This window comes from Ovis aries, chromosome 12, assembly GCF_016772045.2.
Source record: "Ovis aries strain OAR_USU_Benz2616 breed Rambouillet chromosome 12, ARS-UI_Ramb_v3.0, whole genome shotgun sequence".
In the NCBI taxonomy this organism is placed as follows: Eukaryota; Metazoa; Chordata; class Mammalia; order Artiodactyla; family Bovidae; genus Ovis; species Ovis aries.
The window spans coordinates 39,130,859-39,154,555 of record NC_056065.1 but is presented as its reverse complement, the minus strand read 5'-3'; the positions used below and the strand labels follow the sequence as shown (position 1 = coordinate 39,154,555).

General features: G+C 38.6%; 1 protein-coding gene across 6 annotated transcripts in view; it reads right to left on the bottom strand.

The window, feature by feature from the left end:
• The window catches only part of DNM3 (dynamin 3), a 647,020-nt gene that overhangs the window by 27,861 nt on the left and 595,462 nt on the right, over positions 1–23,697 (bottom strand). For all 6 annotated transcript variants that reach the window (XM_060396477.1, XM_015099204.4, XM_027975613.3 and 3 more), the window contains 3 exons: positions 11,582–11,746; positions 2,487–2,713; positions 1,657–1,893 (listed from right to left, as the gene is read on the bottom strand). In XM_060396477.1, coding sequence (XP_060252460.1) covers positions 1,657–1,893; positions 2,487–2,713; positions 11,582–11,746 — 629 coding nt within the window. The remainder of the gene's footprint in view (positions 1–1,656; positions 1,894–2,486; positions 2,714–11,581; positions 11,747–23,697) is intronic.

Below are 23,697 nucleotides of genomic sequence, written 5' to 3'. Positions count from 1 at the left end.
GTGGTTTAGTCACTCAGTTGTGTCTGACTCTTTTGTGACCCTATGGACTGTAACCCACCGGGCCCCTCCATCCATGGGATTTCCCAGGCAAGAATACTGGAGTGGGTTGCCATTTCCTTCTTCAGTGGGTCTTCTCAACCCAGGGATCGAACCTGGGTCTCCTGCATTGCAGGCATATTCTTTACTGACTGAGCCACCAGAGGCAGACATGACTAAAGCGACTGGGCACACACGCCCGCAAAGCAAACATTGAGAGCTCAATAAATATTATCATTTTTATTATCAATACTAGAATTTAGCTCAGTTCCAAGTCCTCAGTATAAATCAAATTTACTGAGGTTAGAGGAAAAAAAAACTGGTTTGAGAGTACACATATCCTCTCTGATGGGGACCACAATGGTGATGGTAATAACATCCACCGTGATTTAAGTTGATGAGACTCATTCAAATACCCCATCTCATATGATCTGGGCAACAACCTTGTTGAGTCTTTATTTCATAGATGAGGAGCTCGTGGCTCAGTCTGAGCTGCCCAAGACCTGCGGCAAATCAAATCTTCTGATTTCACATTCCCTTCTGTTCCTCTACACCTCCCTTTGCTTAGTGGTTTAGGGCGCCCCTTCTTCTCTTCACTACACCCAACAGCCCTGAACATTGAAATAAATGTAAGCACTGTAATTAGAGCATGAGGTGACTCAGACTTCATGGGTGGGCAGAAATCACTTCTCTTTTGACAGTACAAGCATAGTAAGGTTTTCCTTCATGGAGTATACAAACATTTTAATCCTCTGAATTGAACTTCTAAAAAATTAGCTTTCTCTATGGGTTATTTTCTTTCCTTTTTAAATTTCTGATGTTGAAAAAAAAAAAAAACCTAATTCCCTGTACTTTCAAAATCTCGAATTAATATATTGACTGTAAATGTATGAAGGTGAGACTATAGTTTCAACTGTATGTGGTGTACATGATTTCAAGTTTCAGTTATTTATTAGCTATTTTGTTTCACAATTAAGCCTGAAAATCTGCTTATAAATGCCAAAATGTATTATTCAAATGTACAATGTTCTGTTTTATTTATTGTCAGTGACCGCATACAGCAGTCATATGTCTGTGTTAAAATAAAAAACAATTGCAGATGAATCAGCCAGATTTTTACTCAGCCTACATTAAAGTTAGTGACATTGGGCTTAAGGGTCAAAGTTCGGAGGGTAGATGGATAATATTCCTTGAAGTCAGTGGTTTTATGGAATTCCTCTGGTAATAGAAAAGGCTAGGCCTTAGCTTGTGATGCTCTGGTGACCTAGGGAGCACACAGCTTGCAGCAAACCAGCCACTGGCTCTTTCATTTCAAAGCTCTCTGTCAAATTCTACAAACAGCTGCCAAAATGTTATTCATCTGGACCTAAGTTTCTGTGGTTCATTTAGTTTGTGCCAGTAGAGAAAGGAGAGTGTAGTCCATATATTGGTTTCTAAATGGAGTCATGGGTTCAGCAATCTTCCTATGATTCCTCTCCAGGGGGAGGGGGTACCGCAAACATGTAGGACAGTATCTTTGCCCTTTTCTTTTCCAAATCAATTTTGTCTGTCATGCTATAAGAGAACCCACGAGCATCCCACCCCCCAACCCCCCTACTTGGCCGCGTGCAGAACACTCACCTCGGGACGCTGGGAGGGGCCCTAGTGGGCCGAGATGGAACCTGCGGAGGTGTCCCGAATGAGTCACTGCTGTTGGGGAAAGGAGGTAATGGGCCTGGCCGGAATGGCACTGGCGGCGCCCCTGAGTGGGGTCCCGGGGAGGGGATGGCGGGTGCGGGTCCCCGGCCAGACGTGGGTCGCGGGAGAGGTGCACTCAGTGTTGGCCTCCTCTGGGTGGTGGGGCTTGGAGGGGGGGACCTGGGGACAGAGAGATAGCAGTTTGCCCATCCTCCTTTCCATCAGAAGTTATCCTTAAAAAATATGTTTAATTGACTACATTTAAAAAAGTACTGTCTGACTAACTCAGATACACATTAGGGATATTATAAAAGGGTAAAAGGTGAAAGGAAGTTTCCTTCCCCACCCCTTCCTCTGTGGAGACAACCAGTATCTTTTCCTGGGTATCCTTTTTATCTATATTCTATAGTATCTTCTCTCTCTCTCGTGTATATATATATATGTGTGTGCGTGTGTGTGTGTGTGTGTGTGTGCATAAATTGCTTTTTTGTACACAACATTCTACAACTTAAATTTTTTTTAAGCTTCACATTAACTGGACTGTCTTCACTTCAGTACTTATTCTTTTTAATGGCTGTATAACATGCCATTGTCCAGGTATATTGTGCTTGTTTTTGAAAGGAGCTGAGACTATCTGATTCTCTCTCCCTCCTGAACTTAAATATTCCTTTTCCTGTTTTTGCTTTAGGTTCATATTGGCTTAGGAAGCACATTTGGAAAACGACTCTGGACAAGCTGGGAGGCCTCTGGCATTAGGGGCACCTCCTTCCTACCTGCGGGAATGCTGGATCCAGGAGTCGTCCACAGGTGGTGGTGCGGGCGTGAACGTCGTGGCCGTGTTGATGTCGCCGATGACCACAAGGGCTTCTTTAAGGGCCTGGTACATTCGAAGCATCTCATCCCGGCGCTGAGCCTGCTCTGCAGATTCCTCCATCAGGGTATTTTGGTCCTCTGAAGAATATAACTGTGCTAGGAGCTCGGAATTTATGAAATCTTTAACCTGTCGAGTCACCGCAGAAAAGTGAAAAATGGAAATGAATGAGTGACTGAATGATAAACTGGTTCAGAGCCTGTGGACAAAGTCCACAAAAGTTCACTCTGGGAAAGGGGACCCATCATGCATGTTTACTCTTCTTTCTTCATTAGTCTCCCAATGCCAGTAACTTTCCTCTCTGTCTTATGGCTGTTAATACTAAAGAAAAACAGCTAGTTGAAAAGAGGGCCAAACCTCGCCATCGTCAGAACAAGGCCTATTGGTTGTACAAGCATTTCTGCAATGTCATCTGTGGCTGCTTGGTTTATAGACAAGGGAAAGTGCCAGCAGGTAAGTGGTGGTATTTTCAATAGGAAACAATGGTGTGGGGAAACAGGTAGTAACACAAGCTACGCATTCCTTGGTATTTCAGCCCTTTACCTATCTTTTACCAAAAATCACTGGAATACTATTAAGACCCCAGGTTTCCATGTTGTCTCAAAAGTGTAATTAGTACCAGTAAGAGAATATTTATTAAATATAGAATAATATATAATTATGCAAGGTCATTTACAAAAAAAATGATACATTCTCTGGTTTCCAGAGCTTAACAGTGATGAAGACTGACATAAGGTTCTATAGTTAACCTTATATGACATAAAGTTCCATATAAGAAAACAAATTAAAATATGACCAATTCATGTGAGTCTTGGGGAGGGGCATTTTGTGGCAGGATGAGAATGGAAAGGATGCGTTGTCACATAGCCTTGAGGGAGAGAGAATCAGTACCTGTATTTCATCAAGTCTAAGACACCCCTGATTTTGAGACACACCACTCTTTTATATGCCACTAAGAAAGGAAAACCACCGTCAAGAAAACTACGACAGAATGCCAAGGTATCACTGAGTGTCACATGCATCTTCATGTCAGAAATGTTAAATGGGGAAAAAAGTGAATGTGAGAATCAATGAAATCCAATGTGTCTTCACAAGTTATCTGATTTAAGTCTCACTGCATATATATGAAGCATGTATTATTATCCCAATTTTACAGATGAAGGAACTGAATGAAGCTCAGAGAGGTTAAGTAACTTGCCCAAAGTCACACAACATTAAGTTGAACCCCACATCTTCAGACTTGTCTAGTGCTCTTTTCCATGACCCCCTTGCCTCACTTTGAGTGACTAGAAAAGATAATTTACAGTTAAGCATCATGATTATAGTGTGGTACACAAGTATGCCACTTAACTTAAGCCTAGAAGAATAAACCAACTTGGATTTTTCAATGCCCCTGTTAAGAGAAAGTTAACACTTATCTAGAGTCACTGGATCTATGAAAGGCCAAAAGCGAGTATATTTAATTGTTACAAATTCAAGCAGACAACAGAACACCTGTCAGATGCTCAAGATTCCTGGGTTGTAGTTAAATTTTTTAACTCAGAAATGACAAGATTCTAAAACACATAACTTCACTATTTTTTAAAGGTATCAAACCATGTGAATAATTCTACTAATCAGAGAATTCAGCTAAATCACAGCTCTGTTGTGAAATAAATAAACACAGTTCTCTGTACATATTCTGTAAACTAGGAGTGATTTAAATGTAGAAGCAATCTAATACATAAGATGTATCCAGGCAACTGTCTGGTGGAAGGGAAAGTTTATGTGTGATAGCTGTAGAAGGTAAATTTGGCCAGGTAACCTGGGGCCAGATGTGAAGGCCTTGAAAGCCAAGGAAAAGTATTTGAACTTTATCCATTTGGCAATGGGGAGCCATGGAAGGCTTTTAAAGCAAGTAAGTGAAATAATAAAAGAGAGTTTTAGGAAAGTCAGTCTGGCTGTGATTGGAAAAGAATTTGCAAGAGTGGTAGTAGAGATAAAGAATTCTGTCAGAAGACCACTGCAGATTTATGGAATGATAAGGGTTTAACTTAGCATGGTTGCTGTGGAATAGAAAATATGGGCACAGATAAATGATATTAAAAGGAAAAAGCAGCTGGACCTCGTGCTGTTTGGATATGAGAGGCAAGGAAGAAAGGAACAAAGACCTTCAAGCATTGAAGTTTGGGTGAGTGGAAGTCAAGCAAAGTCAAGTTTAGTGAAAAGACAGTAAATTTGGCTTAAGAACTGTTCTCCTCCTTGAAGATTTATTTACTGCTAAACACACTTGCAGGTACCCAAGGAGTCATACACGTTTGCACAAATCTTCCACTATGAGGTGTGTAAGTACTTGGAGAGATGGTGTGACTCCAAACTCAAAACCAGACAAGTTTCCTGGCATTGACCATCAGTTGGGTTAAGCTCTTTTGAAGCTTTACATCTTCCTGGAGTATCACTTAGACTCTATTAAACACAATTTAAAAGAAGGTCCTTCCAAGAATAGATTTAAAGCAGATCTGAATTAAGAAGCAACTGTCAAACAAACCATGAAATAAAATAATAAGAGCCTGCTTTGGTATTCTGATCAAAGATCTGCCTTGAATCAACTCTTTCACATCAAAATGTTACACATTAAAACCTGCCTACTATCCAATAGATTTGGCAATGTCCTGAAATAATATGAATAATTTTTAGCATAAGAGAAAGTGGCAATATAGCACAGTGGTTAAGGGCATATTCTTTGGAAATATGAGTCCTACAGGACTCATAATTTGAGTCCTCAAAATTTGAGTCCTACAGGAGTTCCGTGCTGGTCCAGTGGTTAAGATTCCATGCTTCCAATGTAGGGCTACAGGTTCGATCACTGGTTGGGGAACTAAGATCCCACAAGCCACATGTCACAGTCCAAAAATGAATTTGAGTCCTAGCTCTAACATTTATTGTTCTTGGGCAAAAAACTTAACATTTTTTTAGTTTCAGATTCCTGATCTGCAAAATCAGGTTAAGGGTAGGAGCTGCCTCAAGAGTTGGTATAAGAAAAAGAAAAAAAAAAGAGTTGGTGCAAGGATTCAGTGAAACAGTGAATATATATTGCCTACCATGATGCCAGGGCTTCCCTGGTGGCCCAGATGGTAAAGAATCCACTTGCAATGAGGGAGACCTTGTTTTGATCCCTTGGTCAGGAAGATCCCCTGGAGAAGGGAATGGCTACCCACTCAAGTATTCTTGCCTGGAGAATTCCATGGACAGAGGAGCCTGGTAGGCTTGATGCCTAGCATTTAGGCAGTGCTCCATCAACAAAAGCTATTTTTTTTTTTTATAGTATAAGGTCTAAATTGGGATTACGTATGTAGAGGTAGGCAGCTAGGGCAATAGTGCCAGCATCAAGTGACACAGTTCATGAAGAGTGAAGTTAACATTTATTCTGCACGTAAGAAAATTTAAAACTCTTCTCCTCCTGCTAGCCTCACTTTGTAATGCTACAACTGGAACAAAGGTAGGGGGGACTTTGGGGAGTTTCCAGACACTTCAGGGACTTTCTGAGCAGTTTGTATGTCAATGGTACAAATATTTAAATCAAGGATTCTGCACAATTGGAGGCCAAGTGGATCCCTTTTAAATGATAGCATTGAGAAAATACCTTACAGAACATGACCTAAACTAATTATACTTGCATGTGAGATTTGAAAGAATCTTTACGCCTTTAATTATAACACCAACCTATACATCTTTGTGAGGTTCACCAAAAAATTCTCACGCACAAAGCCTCATTCCAGCTCAAACTCCACAGGCTAGATAAACAGGCATTACTGCGCCATGTCGTTCTGCTCAGTGTAAAGGAATGTGAGGTCATTAAAAACGTTCCACATGTTTTCCTCTCTCTCTGACTTTAACCCTTCTCTAGCAACCTGCAGTATTTTTGAATCCTTAACTTTCTTCTTTGTCTTTATTACTAAAACCATTTAAAGCCTTCACAAATAGAAGAGATATTTATAGAATTTTCATACAATTCAGTTACTTAGAAGATCATTTCCTTAAAACCTTTTTGTTTGGAGACGGGAGGGGCCCCAGAATGGCACAGTGATAAGTTTCATTCACATGAATACACCTATAAAAACTTAATTAAGAAGTTTAATTGTGTTCAGCTTTAGAGAGGGGCTTGGTTAGAATTTATAGATTCTTTGGGATCTCACAATTCTCTCATTTCTACTAAAGACTGCTTTCCGTTTCCCAGGGATTTCATTTTGGTAAGGACCAACCAAGTTTTCCTTTGAAAAGGAATATCCTTTGACTCACAAAGGTTGAGCAAAGAAGATGGGCAGAAAAAAGTACATACTGTATGATTCCAAAGTTCAAGTATAGGCAGAACTAATCTATGATGTAAAGCAGGAGAGTTACCCTTGGTGGTGAGTGATGGTGGTGGGTGGAGAGGAGCAAAAGTGGGGCTTGTGAGGCTTCTGGGTCTTAGTTGGGATCTGTTTCTTGAGCAGGATACACAATTCTTGACTGGTGGAAATAAATTAGTGCTCTGGTATTTAAGATGTTCTTTCCCTTCAAATAATGAACATTTAAAATAAGACTCTACTTCATACACACTAAAGTTACAATAAGTTGTGAAACTAGGGCACATGTTACTAATTTTCCACCAAAGGGCCAATGGGCAAGGAGAGTGAAAGTAGACCTTGAGGGGTCCAGGGGTAAAGGCTCCAAGTGTGAAATGCCTCTAGGTTTCATATTTGGTTCTTAAAATGTTTCATAAAACTTTACATTCTATTTTGTATTAGCTGGGTTTGTTTGACTACGAGGAGCAATGTTTTAAATTACTTACTAGTTAAGATTCAAAACATTGTTTCTCATATTCAAACAAACCCTGATCAAATTTTCAAGTAAAATGAACCCTCTGGGAAGACAGCCTATGTATATGCTATGGGGATCAGAGCCCACCCCCCTAGTTTGATAAGACTGACTTAGAATGTTCTGAACCTTGCCGCATGCACTCTCTGGTGGTGGACTGGAGAGAATATCAGACCATGAATGAGAAGACGTGGAGGTGGATTTTAGTCATGATTCTGCCACCGCCAGCTGTGTGATCTTGGGCAAGTCACTTAGCCTCTTGGGGCCTCAACTTCTTCATTGGAAACTGAACAAAATCATGAGTACCCAACAGGTGGCTGTCCTATGGGTTCAAACACAGACTTATGTGCCACCTTGCCACTGACACTTTTCAAATAAAGCTGGATTCACTTTCTTGATTCTCTGATCGAGAACTTCTGGTAGTGTGAGCTAGAAGAAGAGGCCATCAAGATGTGCCTGCTATGTGGTGTCATATGTGTGTTTTCTTTAAAGTCTCAAACAAAACTCAGTCGCTTTGCCTGTAGCCTGTCCAGAAAAACTGCCTGTCATAAACTTGCTATTTCTTTGTGCCGCTGTTACCTGGTATGTTTAAGCAATGAAACAGCTGCTGCATTTCAATAGACAAAGGCTTACAGTATGTCTGAGGCGAGGCATTTATTGCTGGCTTTAAACTTCTTAAACAATTCCATATGGAGACTTGAGTGGCAGAACACTTAATGTAAACTTTCAAAGGAAACTGCCCACCAAATTCTGAACTTTATGAAAGTTGGCTGAAACATATTCGTTTTCAGAAGGCAGAGTAGCCATTCCCATTTCAGAGAGGAAAGGCCACAGCCTGGCTTTCAATAGTGATAGTTAACAAACAGAGGACCCGGTTTTAGGCATTTATCTGTTCTGCAGGAACAACTAGCTTTTTCACCCACAACCATTTATAGAAAAGCAGGGTTAAGTAGATGGAATTCAGAATGAGGAGTCAAACTATTTATTTTTCTTGTTATGATTCTATGATGAATTCTCTCACTTGAAGATCTCTTTAAGTTTTTTAAAAAATCAACACAGATATATGACACAGTGCTGGGTGTTCAGTGCGTTTCTGTTTCTTGTACTCAAAAGGGTGCTTTTGGAATGAACAAAAAGGGGTCAGACGTTCTGTACCATAAGATGTCATGAGAATATATTTTTTAAAAAAGGGATGTGTGTTTTTACATATACATAATTATACATATAAATTTATATTATACACACACATATATAAAACTATATACTTTCATTTTTGTTCTTCAGTCATTAAGTCATGTCCAACTCTTTGCGACCCCATGGACTCATTGGGCTCTCCTGGCAAAAATATCGGAGTGGGTTGTCATTTCCTTCTCCAGGGGATCTTCCCAGACCAGGGATTGAACCTGCGTTTCCTGCACTGGCATATGGATTCTTTACCACTGAGCCACCAGGGAAGCTCTATATACTTTTACATATATGGTAAAAATGTGGATAAAATAATATCCAAAGGAAAGCAATCATCCTAGATGTATAAAACTATTTTCTGGGAGATATGAAAAGTTATATTCAAACAAAGAGAGCCATAATGTCATAAGAATCCAGCGTTACATAATGTTTTCACTTTCTCCACATTCCTATCAATCTCTGCTGCAAGGTTTGACCTTGGAGATCAAGTCTTAATTGAAGTCTTCTTTCTCAGGACTCTTCTGTGAGGTCTCCTTGAGGACAATCAGCTGAACTTCACTTCCATGGATAATACCCTTAGGTCGGGGTTTTGCCATCTCATAAAGCAAGTGAGTGGTGAGGGGTAAGGGCAATTATCCTCGTGTTTCTTTGTGTGTGTGTGTTTCTTGAGAAGGTGAAAGTAGGATAGATCTGCAATCAGTTTTTTTTCCCCCCTTTTGACTAATTTATGTCAAGCCACTCCTCACAGCTATAGACAGGAAGTGCTATTTCCTGTGCTGATGATTTAATATAGTGCAGAGCAGAGCAGCGTTTGAACTGATGGCAGCACTAATGACTCTCGGTAAAACAGTGAAAAGATAAATGATTCTTAATCAGGAAAATGTTTAAATAAGCAAGTGCCTGGATTCCACAGCAAAACAACCTGAACTCATTTAAGTGAAGTTAAGAGGGTAATTTGAAAAATACACAGACTATTTGTTTAGTACTTTATATTTTTCAAAATGGCATAGAGTCACATTTATTATGTTCTCTGACAATTCTGGGGGGCAGCTCAGGGTTCCTAGTGTAGTTTTAGAAGTGACTGACTTCAGCCTAGAGGGGCCAAATGATTTGCTTCAGGTCACACAGCAGGCCATTGACTAAGCTTAAGTATATAATTTATAGTTTCCAATATATTTCCAATACATTGCTTACCTGCTGCTGATACTTCAAAGCATTCTACTCACCTTGTTTGAATAAATGAAATGTGTATGAAAATAAAGTGAGTTAAAAACAAGATTGCTCATGTGACTGGGGTCTTCAAGTCAAGGAGCTCATACATCATGAATAACAAACTGTCAAACTTAGAATTTTGAAAGGAATCTTAATATATGGATAATGGTTATTTCAATTCTTTAGTAGGCAGCCATATTAGTTCCTTACAACTATACTTTTCATTATATTAATACTTCCATATATACCATCTTGGGGAACAAATAACTAAGCCAGATACCTTTTTATGATTCATATTTTATATATGGAGGAAATAGAAAGACACAAAGGATTGTCTCAGGTTAAATCTAGACAGTGTATTAAAAAGCAGAGATATCACTTTCCAACAAAGGTCCGTATAGTCAAAGCTATGGTTTTTCCAGTAGTCATGTACTGATGTGAGAGCTGGACAGTAAAGAAGGGTGAGTACTGAAGAATTGATGCTTTCGAACTGTGGTGCTGGAGAAGACTCTTGAGAGTTCCTTGGATAGCAAGGAGATCAAACCAGTCAATCCTAAAGGATATCAACCCTAAATATTCATTGGAAGGACTGATGCTGAAGCTGAAGCTCCAATACTTTGGCTGTTTGGATACGAACAGCCAAGTCATTGAAAAAGACTCTGATGATGGGAAAGACTGAGGGCAGAAAGAGAAGGGGGCAACAGAGGTTGAGACGTTGGATGGGATCATTGATTCAATAGACATGAGTAAGCAAACTCAGGGAGACAGTGAAGGACAGGGAAGCCTGGTGTGCTGTAGTCCATGGGGTCACAAAGAGTAGGACATGACTGAGAGACTGAACAACAACAGAGTTTGTAACAGAACCAAGTATAGAATCCAAGTTTCTCCTGAATTCTAGGGTGGGGCTCTTTTGTGCTTTACCATCTAATTTTTGTTACAAGCAAATGCTAATAATATATTATTTAAATAAATATATGTCCTTAGAAGATAACAAGGAATAAAATTGGTGTTGCATTTTTCAAGAATCAGAAAACCCTGCTATAAAACACCCCATTATAGCCTATCTTATCTAAAAGATAAGTTCTCAAATAAATTGCAGTATTATTTATAGTTTAGCAAAGTAGCTACCAAAAGAACCAAACCAGACCATGTAATTTAAGTATCATTTCCTGACTGCTATAAAAATAATCATGAAAAGGAAAAGATTCTATGAAATATAGATCAATTACTTTGAGATCCTTGGTTCTATCATCTTACCTTAGAAAAGAAAAAGAAACTCATTTTGTATCCATGGGGATAGGGCAAAAAGCCCTTTTCTAGGTTAAAATAGTATTCTATAATTTTTAGACAGTGAGAAGAACTGTATTACCATATTCTGTATGAATATGTAGAAAAGAATAGATATCTTTTGCCTTTAATTTCAAAGTCTAGAAGCTAGGGTATCTGGTTTTATTCCTGGCTTTGCAACTAATTTATTCCTTGACTATAGTACTTTTGCTGGGCTTTATCATGAGCAAATTCACACTCTTCTAGAGGAGACAGCTAATAGGAAATACCAGTATACTGTAGCTAGAAGTTTTATGTTTTCTTTCCTAAGTTCCCCTCCACTCAGTCAATTACCACTTGTAATGGAAAATGATAAGCCTGGGTAATAGGTGTTTTGACCATCCAGAAAACATCACAAAGAAGCTGAAGAGAGTGTGAGCAATTTCCACGCTAGTATGGAATTAGAAGTTAAAAATGAGACAGCTGATAAACACTTACATTATTGATCATAAGGTGCATTATTGTTTTTGGGATTAGGTCTCGGATACATTTGTTGATAATAGACATATAAGAGTCTACAAGGTTGCGAATGGTCTCCACTTGTCTCTCCAACTGTGGGTCCATAGAAAAGTTTTCTGCTTGGCCATTCTCATCATTTTCAGTCTAACAGAAAAGAAAGAAAAACAAGGATTATTTCACATTGATTCAGAAGAAAAAAAATACCAGACATTATCATATGATTGACTTCTGTTTACTGAATTTGAAGTTGTACTACCAGATGGTAACATCTTTATCTTATCAAACAGCCATTTATTCTGAAAAGAGATCAGAACCATGCAGTTATTATTCTACCTTTAGCCTGCCACAATCAAGGGAAAGCAAAATACTGGGATTCTGAATGAATGTTTAGACAGACAATCAGATAAACAGTGCACCTAACAACATACCTCTAGAGAACAATGTAATCTTAAGCCATTTGCAAGTTGGCCAAAGAACTGAATCCAAATATCTGATGCAGATGTAAATTTCTGGGAGGGGTCTCCAGGGACTCTATAGATTAGAAATAACCTTTGTGTTGTTCTGGAACTCCTAGGTCTGCTCTGGAATGGATCAACACTTGGATCAGTCCAGATTTAAAACTAAGTCTCCTAGGCCTGGCCTGGAGCCAAAATAAGAGATATAGGGGATAATGCATTTTTCCATGCACTTGCTGGAATTTGTTCTATAAATTCATGCTTCTGTCATCACTACTAAAGGCTGGCTCCACTGTGAAAAACTTAGCGTTTTAACTTCCAACTTGTTATTCTTTGAATAAAACAGAATACATCCAAACACAAAGCATTTATTTGTGCAACATGAGAGAAGCATCTGTTTCCTATACTCTGCAACTTGAGTTAATTAATTTTGGCTTATCCACCAGAGGCTGGGCTGGGCATCTTCATCATTAAGGGCTGACCTGTTGGCTTGGCACTGAAATCAATTTAGAATAAATGGTCTCCATTTCAAGTCAGGTTGAACCATCTAAGCCCCAGAACATGATACAAATATTGTTAGTGGTCTGGCTGCTTTCTAGCATTTGGAAAGATTTAATTACTAATGCAAAAAAAAAGGGGGGATATAATTTATTGCTTCCAATGTGGACATGAAGTAATTTTCTTTGGAAATGTACCTACTTTGATCTGCCAGGTTTTTAATCATCCAATCAGTTCTCGGCAAAGCACTGTGCTGAATTGCTTAAATGGATCTATAAATAAGTATTAACTTTGGATCAATACGTATGTGTGAAAGGCATATTTGTAGGCCACAAGATCAACAATAACAGAGATAGAAATTAGTTCTAAACATTTATATAGGCTTCTGTTGCTTTTCTAACACCTTAAAAATATTAAAATAATATGTGCTCACTCTAAAACACAACAGTTACTTTCCAAACCTAAGAGCCGAATCGCATACTTCATGATGACAACTGGAGGACATTTCTGAGGCATCTTACTGCTGCTGCAGCAAGAGAGGGGATTAGAAGTCTCAATAATGACAGTTGTTTCCCTATCCCTATACCATCTCTTTTTAAATGGTCTTTGGTCACTGAAAGAAGTAAATCAGGTAGTTCCTTACTTTTATTATTAATTTGTAATATAAGCACAATAGGATTTGGGATAAGTAGGTAAAAAGCTAGGGTGATAAAGTGGTAAAGTGATAGAGGGAAGGTCAGCAAAGGCAGTGAAAAAAACTTCTTCCCAGGGCATTAAAAACTACTGCAGATTGTGTGCCACACTAAGCTTAAATTCCAAGAATCAGTGGTAACTGCAATGTTGTCTTAACGGTATCGTATTTGAAAGTAAAATTTTAGGTTTAAACTCAGGCTTTATCAGGTACGGTTGTGTGGCCACACCTCACTTATTTAATGTAACTGAGACTCAGCTTCCCCATCTTTAAAATGGGGACACACAAGTTTTCTCAAAACTTGTGTAAGTTAAATGAGATAATGCATATGAAGTAACCTAGCCAAGGGCCTTGTGAGTTCTCAATAATGTTAGTTTCTTTCTTTCCTTTCTGAATATTCATAGAATGAGTTAGAGAGCTGCTTGGTTCTCAACACACATTATGAAAATTTAAGTTGAAAAATTTGAGCACAAGACATTTTCAATTCAAGTAATATAAAAATAGCAAACTAGTATTTTTAAATCGCCGTATTTTCTACAAGCTAGTCTCTTTCCCTGGAATCCCCTCCTCCCATCTGTGAAGACCTTTTATCTTTTAAAAGTCAGCTTCACCATCACTTCTTCTAGACAAACTCCCAATGGCCTTTAGACCCACCATCACTCCCTGCACAGTACTTCATCTGTGTCTTGTACTACCATCTATGATTTATATCCAGCCTAGTTATGCTTCTCCCACTATTAGGCTCCAGGGTCTTGTTTAATTCTCCCTTCTCAGCAGCTAGCACAAAGCTAGCACAAAGACTGCAGGGTCTTGTTTAATTCTCCCTTCTCAGCAGCTAGCACAAAGCAGAGAAAGAGAAGGAGGAGGAGGAATTGACACTAAAAAGGCTTTGCTTAAATCAAGGAAGCTGCCTCAGCACATTTCAAGATCTCTAACATCAAAATTGGAGATGAGAGAAATCCCAAGTTGATGAATTAGGATCCACTACGCAAAGAGTCGGACATGACTGAGCGACTGAGCTGAACTGAACTGAGCTACTTAATCATAGTGAAAGTGAAAGTAGTAGTCGCTGAGTTGCCTCAGACTCTTTGTGACCCCGTGGACTGTAGCCCACCAGGCTCCTCCGCTCATGGGATTCTCTAGGCAAGAATACTGGATTAGGTTGTCATTCCCTTCTCCAGGGGATCTTCCTGACCCAAGGATCAAACCCAGGTCTCCTGCATTGCAGACAGATTCTTTACCATCTGAGTCACCAGGGAAGCCCTGATTATAGTGAGGATGATAAAATGACGATGAAATCATGTATATATCAAGTGAAAATACATGACCTACAGCTTTGCGAGGAAAACGTCTTTTTCGTAAAGCAGTATATATCTCCATAATAGATAAAGCGCATTTTAGTTCGTCTCTCTGACCTGAAACATATTGGGATTTTGCTGTCGTATTTAACAAAAGGGGATGATGCCATTTTAGCATCAACATACTTTCTCTGCCAGGAACATTTTTGAGCACTTCCTATGTTCTAGGTACTGTGCTAAACACTTTACATAGAAGATCCACACCACAACCTTAGGAGGTGGGTACCTCTGTTATCGTCAGCTTAAGAGCATGCTGAGGCTCTGAGAGCTGAGGCGTTCAATAAATATAAGGTGAATATAATGTGAGGGGCTACGATGGTAGCTCAGCTGATAAAGAATCTGCCTGCAATGCAGGAGACCCGGTTCAATTCCTGGTTCAGGAAGATCCCTGGAGAAGGGGTAGGCTACCCACTCCAGTATTCTTGGGCTTCCCTGGTGGCTAAGTCGGTAAAGAATCTGGCTGCAATGTGGGAGACCTGAGTTCGATCCTTGGATACAATGGGAAGCCAATTTCTATTTTTTCTTGGGTATAAAAAAAAAAAACTATTATGAAAAGGGGAAAACCCCATAATTTGTCAAATCAGTTTCACAGATAAAATAATAAATGTAAAAAGATTTTCTAGGAGAAGATGACATTTAAATACTTACAGTTGTAAAAATAAAAAATATGAATGAGCCAAAGGAGAAAACTGGAATAAACTATTTATTAAAAGAACCTCTAGGAAAATGAAACACCAGGAAAATTATACCACCATTTCTATTTTCATATAGAAACACTAAATTTCCCCACTTTACCCTATATTTAACTTTTAGCCTTGCTTTAATTTTTGCATATCAAAATATGCAAAAGACATTGATTTCCACTTTTTGAAACCAGATGCAAGTAATAAGCAAAAAATTGGAGTGAATAGAAAACACTGAACAGTTCAATTCTCAACATTAAAAAAGAGAAGAAACATTTCAGAATAACCAGTTAGAAATTAGAAATTCTCTTTAGGTTTTGGAAATCCTAGTAGATGTGTAGTTACATGCAAATCTTAACTACTCTGATAAGACCATGGGCATGATGGGGAGTCACAGAATTCAAGTTATGATTTTAGAAAGAAAGGAGTAATTGTCCCTTCTAATATGTCTAAGATGAATGGGGGAAATGTACATATGTAGAATTTTTTCTTTTAACCAAGTAACTGCAGAGAGCAAATGCTCCCTTAAGCAAATTCTCTATGATTCTCTTTTCTGTATGAATACTGTGTATGACTGTGTATTTTTTCTTTGTTTAAATTATAGGATTGCGATAGGATTCTTTGCAGTCTAAGCACTGAAGTGACAGCTGTTTATCATTATCCTCATCAAGGGAATGTAAAATAAAAATAGTAATTTGTCTCTGATCTTTGAGGCAAAAAAAGAATGGTCTGCAAACATTTAACCTTTTACGTGTAGGTTCATTGATGCTGTTTACAAAATGTGAATAATATTGTGAAAATCAGCTTTCCTTTGAAAAATAACAATGGACAGGCCTTCCTATTGTCATTTTTTTCTAAATAGCTTTTGAGAAATCTAATGCAATGTAAATAATCAAAAATAACAACTTAGAATTGCTTGTAAAAATTAATATTATTTACACAGTATTCAAGAAATAGGCTGCTTTATAAAATTTTAATTTAAAAGCTTTTTCCTAAAGACTTGAGTGGAGAAGGGAATGGCAATCCACTCCAGTGTTCTTGCCTGGAGAATTCCATAGACAGAGAAACCTGGCGGGCTACAGTTCATGGAGTTGGATACAACTGAGCTGCTGCTGCTAAGTCACTTCAGTCAGGTCTGACTCTGTGCGATCCCATAGATAGCAGCCCACCAGGCTCCGCTGTCCCTGGGATTCTCCAGGCAAGAACACTGGAGTGGGTTACTAACACACAAAGACCTGAAACTTCAACAGGTCAAAGAATGAAGGAACCAGATCAGAAATAATTCCTGCCATACCTCAAAGAATCCACTAAAGAAAAACTCTGGGCTTGACCAGGATGTCTGTTTTTCATGTTGTGTCTTTGTCTCCTTCCTTTCCTTAAAGCTCTTACTTATTTCATAGGCTTCTTTGAGGATCTTGAAACCATATGAATAAGGCTGGTGACTGCACTCTTTGGGGGCTTCCCAGGTGGCACTAGTGGTAAGAACTCACCTGCCAATGCAGGAGATATAAGAGATGTGGGTTCAATTCCTGGGTTGGAAAGATCCCCTGGAGGAGGTCATAGCAACCCACTCCAGTATTCTTGCCTGGAGAATCTCCATGACAGAGAAGCCTGATGGGCTACAATCCATAGAGCCTCAAAGAGTCAGACATGAGTCGACTTAGCACACATGCACAGGACTACACTCTTTAAAAGTGAAATAACAGAAATACAAAGGGTCCTGTCAGGAATATGCACATAAACATACTACAGAGCTCAAGGGGGCTTTGCTATGTCTCTTCTCACCAGCAGAGAACTTGGGGAGATAACCTCCAGATTTACACAATTGATTTTTTCCCATAACCAGCATCTTATTATTGTTATACAGTTCTCTACTACTGTAAACAAAGGCTGTGTGTGTGTGTTAGTTGCTCAGTCATGTCTGACTCTTTGTGACCCCATGGACTGTAGCTCACCAGGCTCCTCTGTCCATGGGATTCTCCAGGCAAAATACTGGAGTGGGTTGCCATTTCCTTCTCAAACAAAGGGTAAAAAATATAATTTAACTTTTCTTAGTGAAACAGGTCATCATTATGAAAATATGTTGCCATGGTAATGCTGCTTTGAATCTTCCAGCTCCACATTATGGAGATTGTTTCAGTAAAAATCTTTCCCCATTCCCATTCACTTCTAATTTGCAGAGGCCAGAAAGGCAGGCAATCAAACTTATAAAAAAGACTGTGGGAGAATCATGCTCCAGGAAGCCTTTGAGGATAATTGAGGCTGTGGTCTGGTATTTTGGGACAGGTATTTCACTAAAGTCAATACAAATGTTTACGTAGTGTCTAATGTGGACTGTGAGAGACATAAGTGAACCCTAAAACCACACACCTTGCTTGTAGAAGGGCAACACGGTGTCAGATGAATTAGTGAGTCAAAGGTGAGCTCAAGCACGGTGGGCTTCTGGGGAGTCTTTACTGATGGCAACATTCGAGATGGATCTTCAGAGTTGGGTAAAATTTCAAAGACAGGCTGAGAGAATATGCTTATTACTTTTCCCTAGTACTTAGCACAGGGCCCTACATATAACAGGAGCTTCGTAAATATTATGGAATAAATGATGGAAAAAACTAACCAACCCAGGCCATTTCCTGAGGGACTGGATTTCTGTTTCTGAAGGAACCTGAGTGACTGAGCTCCAGATAACTGGGGTATTGTTATACAGCATGATCTCTTCAGTTCAGTTCAGTCACTCAGTCGTGTCCGACTCTTTGCGATCTCTTAGATTCCTACAAATGAGTTCAGCCTCTTATTTGCCTGGAAAGGGTAAACAGCTATCTGCATTAAGAATTGTATTTCAATTGATATAAAGATTTTAATAGTCTAAAGATGTCTACAGATGTGAGCAGTATTTGTAGTCAGAACATTGGGAAGCAAAGGGGCATTTATTTGCACCTCCAATCTGTAAGAAATAGCCCTATTACAGGAGAAAACACTGAGCCTCACCTGATCCAGGGTATACAGGGGATAACCACTATGTTAGCAGGCAGGACCCAACTTTTTCTGATTCTGTTATTTTCCTTCCTTGACTCTTCTCCGTTATCTACTGTTACTTTTTTAGTCTCTAGTATCTCTTCATCTTATATAACATCATGATAAACATTATAAAACTATGTAAGATTAATGTGAAATTAAGCAGACATTGAAAAAACCTTTAGGATTTTAAAGATAATTATTTGATTAACAACAACAAACCTATCTTAATTCTGATGTAGCTATATATCTTTTTTTTTTTTTTTTTTAACTCTTATTTAGCCCAGCAGCTGCCTAACAGTATATTTCTGTCTGGTGCCCCATATGTCTGAAAGTGAAAGTGAAAGTCGCTCAGTCCTGACTCATGGGGTCATGGATTGTATAGTCCATGGAATTCTCCAGGCCAGAATACTGGAGTGGGTAGCCTTTCCCTTCTCCAGGGGATCTTCCCAACCCAGGGATTGAACCCAGGTCTCCCGTATTGCAGGTATCAGGATTCTTTACCAGCTGAGCCACCAGGGAAGCCCAAGAATACTGAAGTGGGTGCAAGGGAAAGTGAAAGTCGCTCAGTCATGTCTGACTCTTTGCGATCCCATGGACTATACAGTCTATGGAACTCTCCAGGCCAGAACACTGGAGTGGGTAGCCATTCCCTTGTCCAGGGGATCTTCCGAACCCAGGGATCAAACCTAGGTCTCCCACATTGTAGGCAGATTCTTTACCAGCTGAGCCACAGGGAAACCCAAGAATACTGGGATGGGTAGCCTCTCCCTTTTCCAGGGGATCTTCCCAACCCAGGAATCTAACCTGGGTCTCCTGCATTGCAGGCAGATTCTTTACTAGCTGAGCTACCAGGGAAGCCCATGGGGATTCTTGGAGAAATCTAAAAATTTACAAGCTCTGTGTTGAGGTCCTCCTAGAAGTTATAATAATTCCAATCTAGGTTTTAATCTAAAGGCCTGTATTACTTTATATAACAGATAAGTTTATAAATATGAAAAATACAGATATATAAAATATATTACATATGTAAATACATCAAAATTACTAAACAGTATTACTAAGAATTCTTTCTACAATTGGTAATATTTAGTTTTGGAAAATTTCAGTCTTTATATACCGAGTTTATTTGCCATGAATAGCAACCTTTCATCCAAACAATAAACAGTCTAAACAGACCAATTTAAAAGGTTTCTTCAAAAACAACCACTCCCCTCACCATCATTTTTGGTTTTAGATAATATTAGTAATTTCAAAAGGGACAAAGTTATTTTCAGTATTAACTATTAGGACTAACTGACTAACAATATTAACTGTTTAAAATTTAACTTTGTCATAAATAAAACCCTTTTACTAAAAGAACTGAAATGACAATCAACTGATACAAATTTCCTTTTTGATTAAAAAGTAATTACATATCTTTGGAATAGCAGAATAAGAATTAGAATATTTCCAAAGAGAAAAACCACCAGAACACAGGAACAGACAAAATGAAGATAAACATAAAACCAGTCTGTGATGATTAATTCTGTTTGACAACTTGGCTGGACCATGGACTAGAATACCCAGATATTTGATATAAACATTCTGAATATTTCTGTGAGAGTGTTTTTGGATGAGACTAACATCTAAATTGGTGGACTTTCAGTAAAGGAGACTGTCCTCTGTGATATGGGTGGGCCTTATCTAATCAGTTGAAGGCCTGAATAGGACCAAAAGACTGGCCTTCCTCAGCAGAGAATTCTCCAGCAGACTCTCTTTAGACTTCATCTGCAACACTGGTTCTTGTTGCTTCTACAACAGACTGCCTTCAGACTTGAACTGGATCACTGACTCTTCTGGGTCTCCAGCCTGCCAATCCACTCTGTAGATTTTAGACTTGCCAGCCTTGTTAATCATGTGAGCCAATGCCTTATTAAAAATCTCAGAGATAGACAGATACAGATATATATAGAGAGACATATAGATATGTATAAAACATGCACATCCTATTGGTTCTGTTTTTCTGGAGAATGCTAATACACAATCTCACTATAGATTATCAAACAGTATGTGATTCAGTGTTACATTGCTTAGTGGAGTTAATAGGTGCTGTAGCAATTCAGAGAAGCAGAAGATCAAGGACGCTGTGATGGGAAATTACAATGGTCCCACTCTAACGATTTAACTGTACTTCATAGCATTCTCTAAGTGAGAAGGAGATGAGTTAAAAAATAATCCATCTTCATGGAAACAACCTAGATGTTCATCAGCAGATGAATGGATAAGAAAGCTGTGGTACATATACACAATGGAGTATTACTCAGCCATTAAAAAGAATACATTTGAATCAGTTCTAATGAGGTGGATGAAACTGGAGACTATTATACAGAGTGAAGTAAGCCAGAAAGAAAAACACCAATATAGTATACTAATGCATATATATGGAATTTAGAAAGATGGTAATGATAACCCTGTATGCAAGACAACAAAAGAGACACAGATGTAAAGAATAGTCTTTTGGACTCTGTGGGAGAGGGCGAGGGTGGGAAGATTTGGGAGAATGGCATTGAAACATGCGTAATATCATATACGAAACGAATCGCCAGTCCAGGTTCAATGCAGGATACAGGATGCTTGGGGCTGGTGCACTGGGATGCCCCAGAGGGATGGTACGGGGAGGGAGGAGGGAGGGGGGTTCAGGATGGGGAACATGTGTATACCTGTGGGGGATTCATGTTGATGTATGCAAAATCAATACAATATTGTAAAGTAATTAGCCTCCAATTAAAATAAATACATTTAAATTAAAAAAATAAAATGGAATCTAAAAGTTAAAAAAAGAATAATCCATCTTCATCCTCTCTATTGTATCACAAGGTCGTGCCATACCTCCTCTGTTGATAGACCAAATATAAATGTGGGAAGCCTCCTCTCCCCACTCTCAGTTCTGGTAGTTAGATGGGACTGCATGGATCGGGCCAAGTACGCCCTCACCAATCTACCTATCTGGCTTGGCCTCTGTGATGACAGGTGGCAATGTGACCAAGGAAAGCCAATCACTGCACATCTGTCAGAACTGCTAGAAGGAGAAGCTCCCGCTCAGTTAGGATGAGAACTTCTTAAGATGTAAGCTTGAGGGCTAGCCTGCGTCAGAGTGAAGACAGCTCAAACCTGCCAGCAAATGAAGTCAACACGGAGAACTGTATAGCTGAAACATGGAGAAAGGCAGATATTTAAAGACATTATTGGAATGTTTGGATCTGGCTCTGACAGCTCTATCATCTGCCTCTGGACTGTGCAGTTATACCAGTCAGTAAAGGGTTTTGTTAGTTTTAAAAAGTTAAGTACACTTGAATTTAATTTCTGTTACCTATATCCTAAAGAATCCAAGTGAAGAAAACATCGAGAGAGAGTCATGATGTCCTCTCACCCTAAAATCTTTTTCTTCCACCTCCACATACTCATCCTTCAAGGTTTAGTGTGAAGGTAACATATCTTTGAATGCTGCCTCTAAAACACAACAGCCTCTGAACATTCAGTTTAGACGTTTGAGCCTTTGTCTTGTATCTTAGGTATGTAAATGCTGACTTCCCTAACCAAAATGAAAGTTTCTTGAAGGTAAGGATCATAATAGTTGATGGCAAATATGCAGTTAATCTCAACAAAAAGGTAAATGTTATAGGGCTAAAATGATGCTCAGATAATTCTTAGAGGACACCATTACTACACTGACGCATTCTGATTACATTAGCACACATACTAGTTAGTGGGCTATATTTTTTCTTTTTTTCTTCAAATTGGTAGACCAACTTCTACCATATGAAAACATTTCTACATTGAAAGTTATGATGAGAAAAAAATCTCACTAAATGACAATAAAATGTCAGGGAGTATTCAAGCTGCTTTACATATACTAACCCATTTAATCCTACAGCAACCTTATGAAGTAGATATCATTATTTATTATGGTTACTATTTGAATTTTACAGTTGAAGAGTCTGAAAAGCAAACTCGTTTAAAGTCACTTAGTTAATAAGTGGTAGGGTGGGAATTCGATACAGGTATTCCAATTACAGGATGTACCCTCTTAACTATTACATACTATTAGTTCTTCTCCATTGTTGACTAGGGTGGGGTTGATGCTCACCCCACCAACAAAGTGATCTGAAAACACCTTGAAATAAACCATATGCTTCCAAATGCTGCTAGGATAGTCTGGTGAGAAATGCCTTGTAGACATAAAACAATTCTTCATGATGTTGATCATGATAAAGGCTCTTTGATTCAGAGTGATACTTTTGCTGCTGCTAATTTTCTAAGATCACTATCATCACAAATGTTTCATACTCAAGTAACCAAGTGTTATGATCACAAGAAAAATCCTAGTGGTATCATTTATAAGAAGATAATACCTGAAGACTAGGAACAAAAATGACCATTACACAAGAGTAATCTATGCTTTTGGAATTCTGTTATTCTCATCTAAAAATGCATAACTGCAGGGAAATTTCAAATTATTATTTCTATCATACAATTTGTTTAACAGATATTCTCATTAGAATCAGGGTATTAAGGGGTTATAAGGCCTATGCAATGAAACACTGGGTCTCACACAGATTAGATGATGGACAAAAATATGAAAGAAAAATCATAACTATTTTAAAACAGAATTTGTTTGTTGTTCAAACATTAAAAAATGTTTACATGGATGACTACTGATGCATTATAGTAAAGTTAATTAAGTCCTAGGGAGAGCAGGGGCGATAAAATTCAAGTATTATGAAAACAGCATGGGAGGTCATAAGAAAGAAACTATATAGTAAAATAACAGCATGGTACACAGTGGCTTTAATTTAGTTCTCTCTTATCTTAAAAGTTCAGTGTAAATAGAGTACTTGCTTTACATGCAAAAATATGTAAAAATAAACATAAAAGAATGCAATGGGTTAGAAACATACAATGGTAAAATTCTTTGGGTAGAATCATTATGTCTTTCAAGAGTGTTGGGAAAAAAATGAAGCCTTTAAAGAAGCTATAGTCAAGAGTTTTACATTTCTTCAAGGTCCACTGAACACTGTAGCTGATAAAGTTGTCAACAGGATTCTACTGAAGAATTCTCAAAGGTCTCAAGATAGCTTTTTCAGCCATCCCTACAGATGGTTTAGTGAATACACCTTGCCAACATCCTAGGGTCCCCAACAGCCTTACCAGATGATCCAGATAAAATATCTAAAAGATGTTTTAGGAAATTTAGATTCTTTTCTGTTAATATGATTACCCACACCAATATTCTGACCTGGAGAATTCCATGGGCTGTATAGTCCATGGGGTTGCAAAGAGCTGGACATGACTGAGTGACTTTCACTTTCATTTTTCATGTACCATCTCACTGCTTTTGCTCATTTACAATATCTCA